The sequence below is a fragment of the Platichthys flesus genome, chromosome 6 (genome assembly GCF_949316205.1).
Source record: "Platichthys flesus chromosome 6, fPlaFle2.1, whole genome shotgun sequence".
NCBI lineage: Eukaryota > Metazoa > Chordata > Actinopteri > Pleuronectiformes > Pleuronectidae > Platichthys > Platichthys flesus.
The window spans coordinates 26,871,429-26,888,485 of NC_084950.1; the positions used below are offsets into that span (position 1 = coordinate 26,871,429).

General features: G+C 41.1%; 1 protein-coding gene across 7 annotated transcripts; it reads left to right on the plus strand.

Annotated features, from left to right (window-relative positions):
* Window positions 1-197: 197 nt before the first annotated feature.
* zgc:101566 (Transmembrane protein 263-B-like) lies at window positions 198-14,730 on the plus strand. Of its 7 annotated transcripts, XM_062389474.1 has the most exons (7): window positions 198-1,566; window positions 3,151-3,281; window positions 3,550-3,848; window positions 5,670-5,731; window positions 9,674-9,855; window positions 10,085-10,214; window positions 11,198-14,730. In XM_062389474.1, the coding sequence occupies exons 5-7, from the start codon at window positions 9,820-9,822 to the stop codon at window positions 11,476-11,478; spliced, it is 447 nt and encodes a 148-aa protein (XP_062245458.1). In that variant the 5' UTR covers window positions 198-1,566; window positions 3,151-3,281; window positions 3,550-3,848; window positions 5,670-5,731; window positions 9,674-9,819; the 3' UTR covers window positions 11,479-14,730. The 7 variants fall into 7 exon arrangements, 5 of the variants coding, with proteins under 5 accessions (XP_062245458.1, XP_062245456.1, XP_062245459.1 ...); XM_062389472.1 differs by having other exon boundaries at window positions 3,151-3,848; XM_062389473.1 differs by lacking the exon at window positions 198-1,566 and having other exon boundaries at window positions 1,769-3,281.
* The last annotated feature ends 2,327 nt before the right edge of the window (window positions 14,731-17,057 follow it).

The window sequence follows — 17,057 nt, forward strand, 5'->3', positions numbered from 1 at the left end:
GCATGAGACTGCGGTTAGGGCCGCCTTTCTCATTAGCATAAGGACACTGCAAATTAAAAGGAAATGTATCAGGGAAAAAATAAATGTTAAAATATATTTAAGACATTTCTTTTGACATTTCTTTTGGTATTAACATATTTATTTATTTATTTCTGTATTAATTTATTTATTTCCTTTTTTATTTATTTATATATTTATTTTTTTCTGGATTTATTTATACATTTATTTATTTATTTATTTTTACTTAAGTCATGTATGGTCCTCCATAGTAAGGCAGAGGAATCACATCTCAAATGTGTTCACAACAGAGCATTCAGGTGAGGGGAGGTGCTGCAGGCAGATCCAGGAAGTAACATATTACTTCTGCTGGAGAGATCATGATGTGGTTTAAAACCTATCATTTATTAGTCTCAAACACATGCAAAGATATGCACAGGCACACTCATGCAGGTAGGAAAATTTAACCTCTGCTTTTGACCCATCTGGTGCAGGACACACAGAGCAGTGAGCAGCAATGTACGCCGCCCGGGGAGCAGATGTTGGGGGAGTGAGGTGCCTTGCTCAGCGGCACTAGACAGGGTAGGGAGAATCCTCTTGGATTTTTGGACAGATCAATCCAGGTTCGTCTTTTTGTTGTTTCTCCGTGGAGTTTAACCAGAGACGAACCAGAGACCTTTTCTGCCCATAGTCCAAGTTTCTGCCACTAGAACACCACCTCTCCAAAGACAAGACATAACAAGATGAAATAGCCAAGAGAGGGAGGCTCAACCACAGAGAAGAGGAGCAGGACATATGTTCATGACAAGGAGTAACAACATAGAAAGAAACACTTTACTGATCCAAATTTGGGAAATTATTGAACATGGAAGAGAGAGAAGAATCAGCCAACATATCTGACTTCGACAAAGTCAACAATGATGCAGAGGAACAAAACATTCCCCATCCTTGGCCTTATTTAAATGAAGAATGATTCATTCAATACATTTTACACATTTCATCATAGACAGTTTATAATGCTAAAAAAAAACTTTTCTTTCTTTAACAGCTGTTTTTCAGTTTTTAGTATATTTTTAAGTAAAAGGTTTTTAAGTTAGTTACAGCGTCTTTTAGTATTATGACATGTAGTATTTTGCTTTGCTAAAGGACAGCCCTCAGAGGGGGTCTTTTAACTTTTACACTTCTACTACAATTCGAAGCATGTACTTTTATATATTTACTTGATCTAAGAGGTTCAATCAGTACTAACACTTTAACTTGAATCGTTTTGAACATGAATTTCTGTACTTCTTCTTGAGTGAAGCAGCTTGATGACGCTTCTTATACACAATCATAACTGATGCCTCTTATATTCAGCAAAGTAACATTTTATACGGTCTAAGTACCCACCCAATGCAACTCACTACTGACGCTGTGTGGCCGTGAGCCGCCCTTACAGCGGCCGGCACTAAGTAAACAACAGGACGTCACTTCCGCTCTGAGGTTGACAGCGCAACAACAGAAGCATCTTCCAAGGCTCACAGTTAAGACACGTCTGTGAACAGCAGCAGCCACGGTGACGGGATGAAGGTAAGATAGAGCGCCTGGTTTTATGTGAGCCATAGCTGGAGCTACAGGCAACAGCTGCAGCTGGACAGCAACCCAGTGTCTTCTGCACGCAACACACCTCTGTGTCTTTGTCAACTGCTTATTTATGTATTCATTATTGTTTTACTCTGCTCTCTCTCTCTCTCTCTCTCTCTCTTCTCTCTCTCTCTCTCTCTCTCTCTCTCTCTCTCTCTCTCTCTCTCTCTCTGTGCATGCTGGGAGTGTGGAGCGTGAGCGAGTGACGGAACGAGTGCGTTATAGTTCTTTATTTATTTTTATTTTTTGTAAATGTTAGATTTTTTCATCACATAGCACAGTGGTTCTCAAAGTGGAGGATGCTCGGACACTCTCCAGGGGGGGTGCAATGTCACAGACAAAAAAAAAAAAAACACACACTAAAAAAAGACCGACCACCTGTCAAAGCTCCCTCAGTGGTGAAATGCTAGGGGCTTGACTGACACAAACAAATCAAACACTGTTTTGTTCCTGATCCACCAATCAAAAGAGGAGTGTTATCATTTGAATGCGAGTTGTTCGTACACTTCCGAGTATAAAAGTAACTGTAGGCATGGTCAGCACTCAGCCTCTCTGAGACGACACCCTGCAGAGTTTGTGCAATTTCTCTTGTTTCCTCTATAATTCAGATATTCATTGCTTTATAAACAGTCTTTTTAAAGACTCACTCCTTCATTAGTAATACCTTCCTGCACTTGCAGCAGGCCTAATCGTAGCCTAATCTAAGGAGTAATTTGCTCCACAGTCTTTTTTTGAAATTTCATAGCCCCAAGAGCTAGCCTTCTAGCTAGCTAACTAATTCCAACTGCAGCTAGCCCTTTTCTCCTTAACACCTACCTTTATATCTTCATCCACCGTGTTGCAATAAATAAAACACCAGCACTTGAATACTATTCTGTTCTGTCCCTGTGTACATTGTGTACTGTTCGTTTTGTTAGGAACCATTGCCTAGCACAGCCTTATTCATTATTTGCGTGCAAGTCGCTCACAGCCACACATACAAACACACTCACAAGACCACAACGTTGCAATTACAACTTTATTAACATCACACACACTGTATCGGCAAACAAACACAAACATGGACAAGTTTCTGATTCGTAAAAGTCAGGCAACCGATGCGCCAGTTGCGAAGAAGCCAAAGCTTCGCAAATATGACGACAGCCATTTGCAGTTTGGTTTCACCGTTACTGGCTCGACTGACCAACGTCCTCGGTGTGTTTTGTGTGCCAAGCATAGCACTGTCTCCAAGCTATCTATCTATCTATCTATTTATTGTGGTGAAGTTGAGGGCGGTGGTGGCGGGCGGCGCGGGGGAGATGGCTACCCCTAACCAGCTTTGGATGGGCCCAGCTTGCAAAAGTTTGAGAACCCCTGACATAGCATTCGATTCACAGTAGTTTATTTTCTGATGGTTTGGGCTTTCTGATGCGGGTGTCTTTCCCCTCACCAGCGTCTGGCTGGTGGTGTAGCAGCCATCATGGTCAGTGGGAATTTTAAATCACTAACATGCAAGCACAGGGTTCAAATATGTGTAAGTTTCCCCTGCAGCATGGAGAGCATCGGGCTTGGTGTGGCGTGAAAGGTCGGTCATAGCGGCGTGGTGTCGGCCGCCCCGATGAACAGCGCGGTGGTCGTGTTCCTGGACCGGGTGGAGAAGGTGAACTCGGTGGTCGAGACAGGTATCACAGTGAATGGTTGTTTTGTACATGTACTGCCTTTGTCCCAACCCACTGCCAAGGTGGTCCTGTCCAATGTCCCTCCTTTCATCACCGATGAGTTCTTCAGTAGAGATGTATGGGGGACGGAAGGTAGCGTCCCCCATACGGAAGCTGTTGTCTGGGTGTAAATGCCCAATACTGAAACACGTAGTGTCTCACCGCAGACAGCTGTATATGATACTTAACAACCGTAACAAGGAGCTCAACCTCCGCTTCCATGTGAAAGTAGATGATTACGACCACAGGATTTTCGCAACGACATCTGTGATGAAGTGCTTCAGGTGCGGAGAGGAGGGACACATGGGGAGATCCTGTCCCAGCTCCGCCGGGTACTGATGCGGCTGCGAGTGCTGGGGCGGTATCGGAGCGACGGGCCTCCGCTGCGCCTCAGGTGCCGGAGCGAAGGAGACCCGCTGCACCGGTCGCCGGGGGGCTGGCCGCCGCATCCGATGGCCGACAGCTGCTCCACGGGCTTCTCCGCCAACATCTCTGCGGAGAAGCGAGGCTGTGACCGAGCCATCACAAGGGGTGAATTCAGTTAATACACCGGGTGTTGGGGGGGATGTATTGGGGGATGATGTTCTGGGTAAGGTAGAGGAAAGGGAGGTGGGAGATAAAGGGGAAGAAGAGGGTGGTGTAGATAGAAAACAGGTGGAGGAGAAGACCGGTGAATAAAAGAGCGTTGAGCAGGATGGAGGGGACAGTGGAAAGAAAGGAGGAAAAGCAGGTGAGGGCAGGGTGGCGTGGAGTGAACAGGTGGAGGAGGAGTAGATGGAGAAAGAAGCAATAAAATAAAAAAAAAGTCAAACGCAGGAGATCAAGCAGGAATATTTCAAATGAAGCTTAGAATAGTAAAGTACAAATGGACAGTGATGTGAGTGAGTGTGTCTGACTGCAGCGACGTTCTGCTTTTTAACAGCAGTCAAAAAAAGAAAATGCACACAGTAGACTATTTTTTTTGTCGGTGTGCGCTCCCACATAGCGCACACAGATCAGAGCTTGTTCGTTCTTAACAGTGGAAACAGTGAAAACACAGAGTTTCTCTGGTCACAGCTGCTCAGAGATCAGCGCTGCAGCTTCTTGATCAGCAGAAGCTGCAGTTAGTTTGTACCGAGCTTCAGTTTATGTTTCCGCCTCCGGTCTGACCAGCTCTCACGTTTTGTTTTAATATTTTGTCAACTAAAATATGCGTGACATCCTATTACGTCTATGGCATGGTGCTCTTCCCTTCAGGTCGCTAATTTAGAGTTACCAAACCCCCGGCCTCACTAAACTAACCAGGGATAAATCCTGATAAAGAAAAGTCTGGGAGGAAAATAGAGGTTTTACTTCTGCGTGGACAGATTAATTTGCTTTAACTGCCCAACGATGCAGGTTTACCTGTATGCTTGATATGTGGGGAGGAATAGACAAACAACAAAAAATATCATGTTTAAAGACATTTCCAGAGGGAGCACATAGCATCTGCTGAAAAGTACCCAGCTGGAGATGAGCAAAAAAAGCATAGTTCTGTGTTTCATTTATTTCAAAGTAGGCCTAAACGAGTTTGGTGTTTCCCTTTTTTTGTAACAGGTAAAAATAGCACTAAAATGTCAAAAGTTTGTATAGATGTTCTATAATTTAATAAATGCAAAAAACTATAGTTTTTATATATATATATATATATTGTATAACTTTATACAAAACTTTATTAGCTTTGTTATCAAATATGTTTTGTGGCTCCGGACACATTTTATTTGGGGGATAAGGGGGTAAAATGTCTCTTTCGATAGTAAAGGCTGCCGACCCCTGTCTTATACTGTCAGGAGGCCCCAGCCGAAAAACGGCATGAGAGATGCTTATTGAATCCGGACATCACACCCGTTTATTTTCCTTCACCCTTCAAAACTTCTCTCTCGACAACACCCCCTTCCGTTATAACCCCCCTTCAAAACAAGTCCCAACCAACACCCTGCTTGTAACAGGAACTACACTTCCTGTGACAACCTTCCACAATAAAGCCACTAAATAAAATAGCTTACAGATGTGTTGTTTTTTGGATGTGAATAGCATATTTGTCAAAAGTTGTTAAAGGTTTATGTGAATTAATTTATTCTAGCCCTCACAACAGTGCAACAAAAACATACCTGGCGTTCAAGCGGGGGCGGGGCTCAAGCATAGACTGTATATGGCCTCGAGCGGCCTTGCTAGGCAACGAATTTTGCAATCTCAAACTCAATTGTGTCGCTGATGTAACTGGTTATAGCTCCTAGTGGGGCTGGTGTCTTGAAAAATATTAGAAGGGTCTAGAAAAAGGTCTTGAAAAGTATTGAATTTAATCTCAGGATTGCCTCATATACCCTATCTCAGAAGAGTCCAACTCACAGCTCGCCGCCCCCCTCCGGATGCAGGAGCTGCTGACCGACCTGCAGGTGTGTTACGCATTCAAATTCATGCAGAACGAACTCTGGCCAGGCTCCCTGCAATATATGTCTGTGGTTATATCAATCAATCAATCAAATTTTATTTGTATGGCCCATATTCACAAATTACAATTCATCTCATAGGGCTTTAACAGGGTGTGACATCCTCTGTCCTTAACCCTCAGCAAGAGTAAGGAAAAACTACAAAAAACCCCTTTAACAGGGTAAAAATATGTAGAAACCTCAGAGAGAGCCACATGTGAGGGATCCCTCTCCCAGGACGGACAGAAGTGCAATAGATGCCACGTGCAGGAGAACATCATCAATAATCAAAGTCTCTAGCAGCATTGATGAAGCACAGTCCATGCTCAGCAACCATCTAGACCACGATCCACCATCCAGACCAGACGCCACTTCAGTCCTCAGTCACCGTCCACCGCCGCCCACCAGGAGGACCCATCACAAGCCACCACTGCGGTCCTGGTCCACCGCCCGTGCCCAATGCCAACGCGACACAGGGTCCGCCACCAGCACCACGATCAGCCCACATGACTCAGAATCCGCCACACTGGATCCAACACCGCGACCCCCGGTGCGCGATCCACAAACCGTAATCCATGGTGCGGCCACAGAGGCCCTGGATCTGCGGGTGATAAAGCAAAGGGATTCCGGGGAAGGGGGATAGGGATGGAGAAGAGGAAGGAGAAGCTGGAAAGAGAAGCTCCGTGTGTCATGTGTCATAAAATAGAACAAGTAACGTTCTGGCGCACTAATTAGCTCTAACTATAAGCTTTATCAAAAAGAAAGGTTTTGAGCCTACTTTTAAACGAACAGATGGTGACTGCCTCCCGAACTGAAAGTGGTAGATTATTCCACAGCCGAGGGGCTTGATGGCTAAAAGCTCTGGCTCCTACTCTACTTTTAGAGAATTTAGGGACGACAAGTAGGCTTGAATTCTGGGAGCGGAGTGCTCTAGTGGGTTTATAAGGTATTAACAGCTCTTTAAGGTATAAAGGCGCTATATTATTAAGGGCCTTGAAGGTGAGGAGGAGAATTTTAAATTCTATTCTAGATTTAACTGGAAGCCAGTGTAGCGATGCTAATATTGGAGAAATGTGCTCTCTTCTCTTTGTTCTCGTCAGGACACGTGCTGCAGCATTTTGGACAAGCTGTAGAGTCTTTAACGACTTCCTGCTGGAGCCTGATAATAATGAATTACAATAGTCCAGTCTCGATGTAACAAAGGCGTGGACTAGTTTTTCTGCATCTTTTTGTGAAAGGACATGTCTAATTTTTGAAATATTACGCAAGTGGAAAAAAGCGGTCCTAGAAATTTGTTTTAAGTGACTATTAAAGGATAAATCAGGATCGAAGATCACTCCCAAGTTCCTGACTGTTTCATTTGAAGCAAGGGCAATGTCGTCTAGCGCAGCTATATCATTAGATAATGCATCTCTAAGGTGTTTGGGGCCAAGTATTATAACCTCTGTTTTGTCTGAGTTTAATAAGAGAAAATTGCGGGTCATCCAGGTTTTTATGTCCTTGAGACATGTTCGAAGTTTAGTTAATTGATTACTTTGTTCAGGTTTTATTGACAAATATAACTGGGTGTCATCCGCATAGCAGTGGAAATTTACCGAGTGTGTCCTGATAATGTTTCCTAGTGGAAGCATATATAATGAGAATAAAATTGGGCCGAGCACAGAGCCCTGTGGAACACCATGATTAACTTTGGTGCGCACAGATGACTCATCATTAATTTGCACAAATTGGGAGCGATCAGAAAAATACGATTTAAACCAGTTAAGGGCGGTTCCATTAATGTTAATTAACTGTTTTAGTCTTTGTAATAAAATTTGATGGTCAATTGTGTCGAATGCTGCACTGAGATCTAACAGAACGAGGACAGACACAAGTCCCTGATCTGAGGCTATTAAAAGGTCATTAGTGACTTTTGCCAAGGCTGTCTCTGTACTGTGATTGGCTCTAAACCCCGATTGAAAGTCTTCATATATATTATTTTCCTGGAGAAACTCACACAGCTGATTGGCTACCACTTTTTCTAAGATTTTAGAAATGAAGGAGAGGTTAGATATTGGTCTGTAATTGGCTAAAACCTCTGGGTCTAGGGTGGGTTTTTTGAGTAGGGGTTTGATGACAGCTATTTTAAAAGACTGTGGTACATAACCTGATGATAATGACAGATTGATAATGTTAAGTAACGAACTATCAATTAGGGGCAGAATGTCTTTAAGTAAGTTGGTAGGAATGGGATCTAAGATACAGGTTGTTGGTTTAGAACCTGAGATTAATTTGGTAAACTGATCACGGGTGATCAGAGAGAAGCTGTCTAAGTAATGGGTAGGATTCTCAGCCGTTTCTGAGATCTCTGTTGTTGGGAGGGTATTAGTGCCAATTGAGGGCAGGAGATGGTTGATTTTATTTCTAATAGTTTGAATTTTATCATTAAAAAAGGTCATAAAGATATTGCTATTTAGGGATGGAGGAATACTGGGTTCGGTGGAGGTGTGACTCTCTGTCAGCCTGGCTACAGTGCAGAAGAGAAACCTGGGGTTATTTTTATTCTCTTCTATTAATTTTGAATAGTAGGCGGCTCTTACTTTGTGGAGAGCCTTTTTATATTCTTTAACACTATTCTTCCAGTCTATGAGGTTTTCAACATTGTTGCTGGAGCGCCACTTCCTTTCTAGTTTTCTTGATAATTGTTTTAACTCATTTGTCTGGGAATTATACCACGGAGCTAATTTACTATGTTTGACATTTTTCTTTTTTAGAGGCGCTATTGAGTCTAATGTTAATCGTAATGAGTCTGCAGAGCTATCGACGAGGTGGTCGATCTCAATGGAGCTCAGGGTTTTAAAGAATTTGTTGTTTATATCTACTGCTAATACGGGTTTAAATGTAATTGGGATTATTTCCTTAAATTTAGCTACAGCACTATCAGGTAGACATCTAGAAAATGAATTTTTTATTAGTGGCATATATTCAGTTATTGAAAAATCAAAGGTTATTAAATTATGGTCTGATAGAACTGGATTGCGCGGAAGTACTGTTAAATTTTCAATTGCGACACCGTACGATAATACAAGGTCAAGTGTGTGGTTACCACAATGAGTAGGTTTGTGCACACACTGACTGAAACCAATAGAGTCTAGTATTGAAATAAATGCTACGCTAAGGCAATCTTTATTATTATCAACATGAATATTAAAGTCACCAACAATAATAATTTTATCGGTCTTTAGGACTAAGTTTGATAAAAACTCAGGGAATTCCTTTAAAAATTCAGTATAAGCCCTGGGAGCACGGTAAACTACGGCAAATATGATTGGCTGTTGGTGGTTCCTTGATTGGCGTGGAAGACTAAGAACCAGACATTCAAATGACTTGTAGCTGAGTTTAGGTTTAGGATTAATTGATAGACTGGAGTTAAAAATAGCAGCAACTCCACCTCCTCGCCCAATTTCTCTAGGAACCTGTGAATTGATATGACTGGGGGGAGTAGATTCATTTAGACTGACATAATCATCAGGATGCAGCCACGTCTCAGTGAGGGACAATAAATCTATGTTGTAATCAGAGACTATTTCATTAACTAAAAGAGCCTTTTTTTCCAGTGATCTAATGTTTAAAAGACCACATTTAAAAGTCTGGGTTTCCTGTATTGTTTCAGAGGTTGTTTTAATTTGTATTAAATTTTTGTGTGGAGTTCTCGTTCTATTATTGTTTAATTTCAATAATTTAATCGGACGGTGAACAGACACAATCTCTATGGGGTTTTGTGACTGATCCAGAGGGAGCGCAGAGAAGTGTTTAGCACTGCAGCTCTGCTTCCTGGTCCCAACTATGGGTTGTCATGTTATAGACTTAGTAATATTCCTAGATAAGAGTATATGAGCCCATATTCACAAATCACAATTTGTCTCATAGGGCTTTAACAAGATGTGACATCCTCTGCCCCTAACCCTCAAAAAGTGTAAGGAAAAACTACCCAAAAACCCCTAAAAGAAGGAAGAAACCTCAGAGAGAGCCACATGTGAGGGATCCCTCTCCCAGGAGGGACAGAAGTGCAATAGATGCCATGTGTAAAGGAGAACATCAGAAAGATAAGGGTATTTGTAGCATTGATTAGAATAAACACTTTGTAGCATAATTGAAGGTCAATGAATTTATGAATTATTGTGTGTCATACTCTATGATGTACGTTGAGTGAGTGTATTTGTTCCCATGTTTGGATGAGCTTGTCAGGACAATGCTTTATGGCCATATCTGCTTTGGTGATCTGCTTATCACTGTAGAGCCAGTTGCTCTGTAATATCACCAGTTCATGCTGTCTTCCAGGTGCTGACTTCACAGCAGGAGGTAGATGAGGAGAGCTGCTCCCCTTCTGTTGAATCCAACAACAATCACAGCTGGGAGGACATAGAGCAGGAGGAAGTTCTCCCCAATCTCAAAGAGGAACATACACATGGTGAGGAACCACATCATGTGTCTCAGGTTGAGTTGTGTTTCATAATGTCCAATACATATTAATTAAATTGAGTCAATATCAGCTCTTCACACACAATGCGTTGTTTCCATCATCATCATCACTGGCTGATGAACATGCTTTTGGGAGAAGATGAAAATGTGAACTGCTAAGAACAGGACATATGATCTTCATTGCTGCTCTTTTGTTCAGTGATTCAGCAAGATGCTGAACCCCTAAAATGGCCCCTCATGAATGTTGAGTGTACTAATTGTAAGTCGCTTTGGACAAAAGCGTCAGCCAAATGACATGTAATGTAATGTAATGTAAAAGATTGGGTCAATCTTTTATGAAATTAAATTTTTGTGCAAACGAGAAATTCCATGCTAGGCCAGTTCGCCAAACATGCAGGCTTGTCACAAGATATTAACTGCAAGTTTTCTTTGCCTTTGTGAGTAGATCAGGGGTCATGATTATTCTCTTCAAATGACTTGATGTTGCTCTGTAATTTTGCTGTTTTAATGGTGGTTTAACTGGATTGAAAAGGTGCAGTAATGCCAGTTGCAGTGCTATGTCTTCTTCCTGCCCAATAATTATGGTGGGGTTGTGCGAAGCCGTCAAACAACAATTATCAAATCAACTAGTACAGTCACTTCATGGTGTATTCATTAAAACACAATAAAAACATCATTAACTAATTAAGTGGAAACCATTAACAGTGATCACGTTTGTCTGGGCCAAAATGATAAATAATATGAAAACTATGAATAAGCAGTGGATTACTATAGTCGAATTGCGTAACTTCTGTATGATATTCCCAGACCTTAAGGGAAAGGTGTTTAAAGATAAGAGCGATATCACATTGCGCACTTGTGTAAACATAGACAAACACACTCACTTACAATGATCTTTATATGATCTGCTAGAAGTACACCAGTTTTCTGGTCTGTCTCGCTCATCTTTGTCTTTGTCTTCATCTATCTCAGACCCAGATAAGGACCACCCCAGGCCAGAGGCAGGAGTCATTTGGAGAGTGGGCGGCGGACTGTTTAGCATGACTCGAAACGTTGTTGGTGCAACCCTGGGCGGTGTTGCATGGGTAGGAACTAAAAGTTTTGAGATCACCAAGACAGCTGTGACCAGTGTGCCTGCTGCCAGTGTAGGACTGGTCAAAGGTAGTGTTTCTGTGGTTACAGGAGGTGTTGGAGCAGTGGGATCTGCGGTTGCAAGTAAAGTCACACCAAGGAAGAAGGACAAAGCTGACTGATGTGTGATGGGTTGTGTGTGTGTGTGTGTGTGTGTGTGTGTGTGTGTGTGTGTGTGTGTGTGTGTGTGTGTGTATAATGCAACAAAATACCTCAGAAGCTTTGAATGGATCTTCATGTCATCATTAATTTTCTCATTACATTTATTTATTCATGAGGACAACACTAATTAATCCATATTAGTGGAAATATACCAGTATTTGCCAGTTGACAGATTTTCAAATGTGGTTTTAACTGCAGATGTTTTGATAACCAGTACCTTATTTGCCCAGATGTTGCCAGGAGCAATACTTTGGTGATAAATCCAAAAAACAAAGACAAAAACTACAAAAACGGCATAAATGACAGAAATATCACAAAGTGAGATTTGACAAGACAAAACCCATCCACAGCTGTACAAAACCACAGAACATTAAAACAGTGATACAACTTCAACAAATACCAACACAAACAACAGACAACCCTGGCAAAAGGCAGAAGACAAGTTCGCTACAGGTAGGATGACAAGAGCAGTTACAAATAATCAAATTATGTATTTTAGCTGTGCATTCATGCTACAAAGATACGAATCAAGTGAAACAAGTATTCAATACTGGAGAGTAGGGAAAGGTATAACTGCATGTAAATGTGCCATAGTGCAAGTCATCGACACATGTTTAAAGGGGACATATTATGCCCATTTTACCACAGTTGATATGGTTCCTCGGGGTCTTAATGAAATGTCTTTAACATATTTTGGTCGAAATACCTAAAGGATCAATCAAAACAGCACCCTTTTTACCCTTGCTAAAACAACCCTCCTCAGATTGACCTGTTTTGAGTGCCCCCCCGGCCGGGGGGAGCCTCTAGAGAGCTCCCACTGCTCTCGAGCCCGGCTCCCGGCTAGCATTAGCTCGCGAGCTAACCGGGCCAGTGGAGCCCGGCTAGCGTTAGCTCGGGACGCTCGCCCAAGGCCATGTAGTGAGACTCCCTACATGGGCATGGTGTGACTATGACGTTTATTTCAGTCGTAATCCCATTCGACGCACTCTAGCGTATCGTTTCTGACAAAGAGGAACCACAACAAATCGCGGGAGTTGTTTTTTTCCAGAGTTTTTGGGAAGTTAGACATGCCAGATACCCAAATTAACGTGTAGAAGCACTACAAAAGTGGAATTTTCATAATATGTCCCTTTTAAAAGCTCAAGATTAAGTGAGAGCTTCACACAGCCGTAACATTTTCCCTCAACTCGATAGGATCCAAGTACAGTGTTGCACGTATGTTACTAAGGAGTCTGTGTACAGCTCAGTTTTACTTTGGTTGTACTTGCTGTTACATGGTCTGAACACATTTACCTACACTGTGCACACATTAATCAGACATACTGACCCTGTTCAAGACTGGTATTAACATCACTACCCAAACCCTAACCCTCTGACAATCAAAGTGGACAGCTGTGAGTGCAAGTGTCAAAACCCCCAACACTCACTGATGACCATTTGGAGGTGGCCACATTGTTTGAGCAGTATGTACGCAAATGTGTGAAGGCCAAATTGAAAGACCGCCTGCTCAGCTGGCGTCTTTTGACCCAATAAAGTTTCAATTTTCTTCATGTCTCTCTCACAAATATAAACACACGGAAAACCGATCTTCCTGTCATCGTCAGACTGGATGTTTGCACGAAAATTTATTCGATTTTTCTTGTAGCACCTGTAAAGATAGATTGAAGAATAATGTTATCTGCTGGAAACTCTTGAGTTGTGTCATTACATCAACAAACTGAAAAAAAGAACAGAGCAACACTATTTAAAATGAGGTTTGAAAGTATCCAACAGCAGACACTTAGTAAAGTGTATGATACCATGAAGTAAAGTTAGACTCTATATCAGAAGTACATTTTAGGTCATAGACAAACAAAAATAATTAATACAATTTGTATTTCTGGATCTTCTGTTAAATGTACTCGGTTCTTCCTTGGTTCATGCCCCATCCCCTCGAAAAACAAATGCTGATGAAACTACCTGGTGGTGATAAAAAGATAAAACATAATTTGGGCTAAATATAAAAGCAAATGTATGTTGCACAATGTTGCAATGTTGTGTTTTTGTTAAGTGCACACACACACACACACACACACACACGCACATACATACTTATTTGATTAAAAAATACCCCCACCAATGTTAAAAAAAATGTATGCTACAGTAAACTACTGAATCTGAAAAAAACATGCTACTGCTGAATATGTTTGGTTTTACTGTGTTCATTCACAGGTTAAACAGTTGGTTGCTCTCCACATTATAAATGAAATCTTGTAATGCAAACAACACTAAAAAATTATAATATTTGCCAGAAACAACAGCAATATCACATCTCAAAGTGTAAATGCAATATGTACATTTGAAATTTAAATTTGTGTGGACTTTGTGGACCTGAGCAATAACACTTCATTAATGTGTCCGTGATTTTCTGGAGCTTTGATTAGTTAGTGTTAGTTATGAGTCAGTGCTAATTTCATTAAGCCCCAATTCATTAATTCCATTTGTTTGCGTAACTGAAAATCTTAAAACGAACATAGTGGCGCCAGTGAACATGCAAAACAAAAACTTGTTAGTACAACGATTCTTCATCTAGGGGGAAAGCATTTCAGTTGTAAATGAATAATTAATATTTGTATAGGTTTGAAATTATGTCTTTCCTGGACATTACTATTTCCTTATATTTACTTTCCAGAATACAGCAAACAAACTGAAGCACTGCTTCCAGCACTGAGAGACAAGTGAATGTTGAACTACTATTGGTCAGGTGGCTTCAAGCAACACTTCACTGTGATGATGTGGCTCTGTATCTTCTGGGTGTTTGTCTGGGTGTTTAATGAGCTGACAGAATATCACAGCTGTATTTTTGCAAAATAAAAATTGTCACATTTAGTGAACGGAGGAGTTATGAAGAAGACATAACACACCTGCAAAATTGAGTATGGAGACCGAACTATGTTGGCATTTGTTTGAATTTTGTAATTGCACTGTTTCTGTGAAGCTACATTTCTATAAGTGAGTGGAAATTCTTTTGCATTTGCTGCATGCCTAAAAGCAGTGTTTTACACAATCGGCTGTTCACTCTTTTACTTTTAGCCTGATACCCTCCATTCCTCTTTCTGATGGTTTGTAACCCTGAGACTTTTCAGACCAAGCAATTTTATGTATTATAGAATTATTTTTGCAGATGTGATTAGACTGTAAACTGTAAATAAAAACAGCAGTGTTTTCTTTCATGTAACGTCAAGCCCATTTTATTTTTATTGCATAGCCCAATGCCAGAAATCACAAAGTTGTATCAAGGGGATTTTTTGCTTGTACAGAATTGGATGCCATCTCCTCTTAGGAAAACTAAAAAGACATTTTGTGAAAAATAGTGCATGTAATTCTAAGTAGTTGTGACCTGAGAAAAAGGTTTTAGAGTCTGACAGCCCCTCCTGTACAGGACGTCTGTGTTAGTGGACCAGCCAAGTCTGTTGTTACCCAGGTATCTGTGATCCCCGACGATCTCAATGCCCATGCCCTCGGTTTTCACTTGTGATGGTAAATAAGGTTTACTTAATCAAAAGATAGCCAACTGTCCACAACATTCTAGAGTAATATCACTTGAAACTTGATATACCGACATTGGGGGTCATCGTTAACAAGAATGAAGTGAAATATCTGGGTCACCTCTTAAGGATTTAAAATAATATTTAATATGAGCAAGTTATAAGATCCATAATAAAAAAGTAGCCATCTTTGCCTTTCATTTTCATACAAAATCATCAACATAATATTCCATTTCATTATACTTTTTATCGTCTTGTGTGGAAATCAAATAAAACGTCCATATTAAGCGTCATTAAACTTTAAACCTTTTTTTCCGCGTCAACCACATTTACCGTATGACCACAATTAGACACCCATCCCTTTTTTAAAGTCCAGCTGGTGTAACTGGGTTTTCACAAACGACAGACCACAACCGTAGTCATTTTGGAATCCCTTCAACACCCTCGTAACTTCATGTTGCACTCTCCTTAAAGAGAAGGATAAGGAAAGTTTAAATCAAGGTTTGGTTGGTTATAAGCTTCGCCGCAAACACACCCAGTAAATCTCAATCTCTTTCTGTCTCAGATGTGCCAGGGGCATCCCAAAATACCAGGGGTCTCATTTATAAAAGAGTGCATAGGATTCATACTAAAACTAAGATGTTGGTTTTAATGTAATTGATGAATGGGATCAATAATCTGCTTCAGTTCACCGCCTCACGTCTGCATCGCCACTTTCCCGACTCCAAAACGTCCGTAAGCATGGGCCAGAGTTTGCGTAGAAATACACAGATTTTCCCGTCAAGTTTGTTTTTATAAATCCCAACGTTTGCGTGAAAGGTGGGCAGTGGCAATTTTGTATGACGTAATGTCACAAAAAAAGAGGTAGCTGATTATTATAAGCAGTAGGCCTATATAGACCAGTAAGATCAGGACCAGCCCTAGCACATTTGGCACTGGAGGCAAGCTTCACTCCTGGCGCCAGCTCCCCCCAATTATATTTTCAAAAGGGGTACGAGGAGGTACGTACCCCTTACGTTTTTTTTAAAGTGCATAAAACATACATTCGATTTTGATGGTGTCTCTTTACTTCAAACATCCTAATACACATCATCACTTATAAAGAAATATTAATATTTACAATATAGACCTATTGAACATTAGCTTATAACTGGTCTTTATAAGGCACAATAACAATAAATGACTTAATTAGAGTCTGTGTGTGTCGGAGCTGAACTACACACTGTAAAGTAAACAATATACTATCGCGACCCGCCTGCAAGATGACGCGCAGGTAAAATAAACACCTATAGAGGCGATTGTAGCCGCGCCCACTGGACTGACGGCAAGAGAGAAGCGTTTCACAGAGCAAGCACACAGACAGAAACACACAAATCAAATTACTCCAAAACAAGACTATAATGCTTGTGAATCAAGTTTATTCACACACACATTCACGCTACTTTGCATTAAAAAAGAAAATAAATATATTTTGCCACAAAGTACAGATGTATTGAGCTTTCTGCACAACACACCATTGCGATCTGGAGTGGCAGTGCCCCTAATGTAGAAACGCCACGCGAAGTGGGGTACGCACGTTTCAGGCCCGCTTTGTGCGTACGCAACGGTTATAAATGAGACCCCTGGGAAATACGCACATTTGACCATTTTTATAAATCCCAACGTTGGCGTGAGGAGTGGCGTACGCACGTTTCAGGCCCCGTTTTGTGCGTACAGTCATGTTCTTGGCGCACGAAAACAGGTCCATGTGTTTGAGTAATTGTAACTGTTTCTTTTAGTCTGGATAATGTGTTTGTACTTATAATTTTTATAAAATAACAGTTATCCTTATAGTGAAATGTACGGTGGCCCTGAGAGCTCAACGAACAGCAACTTAAGAAAACACATGCAAGTTGACAAAACACATGCAAGTTGACAAAACACAAGCAAAGTAAGAAAACATCTCCATCAATTTCACAACACAACACAACACATTACAGAAACGCGCAGCAAATAGTCACACGCGCTGCAAA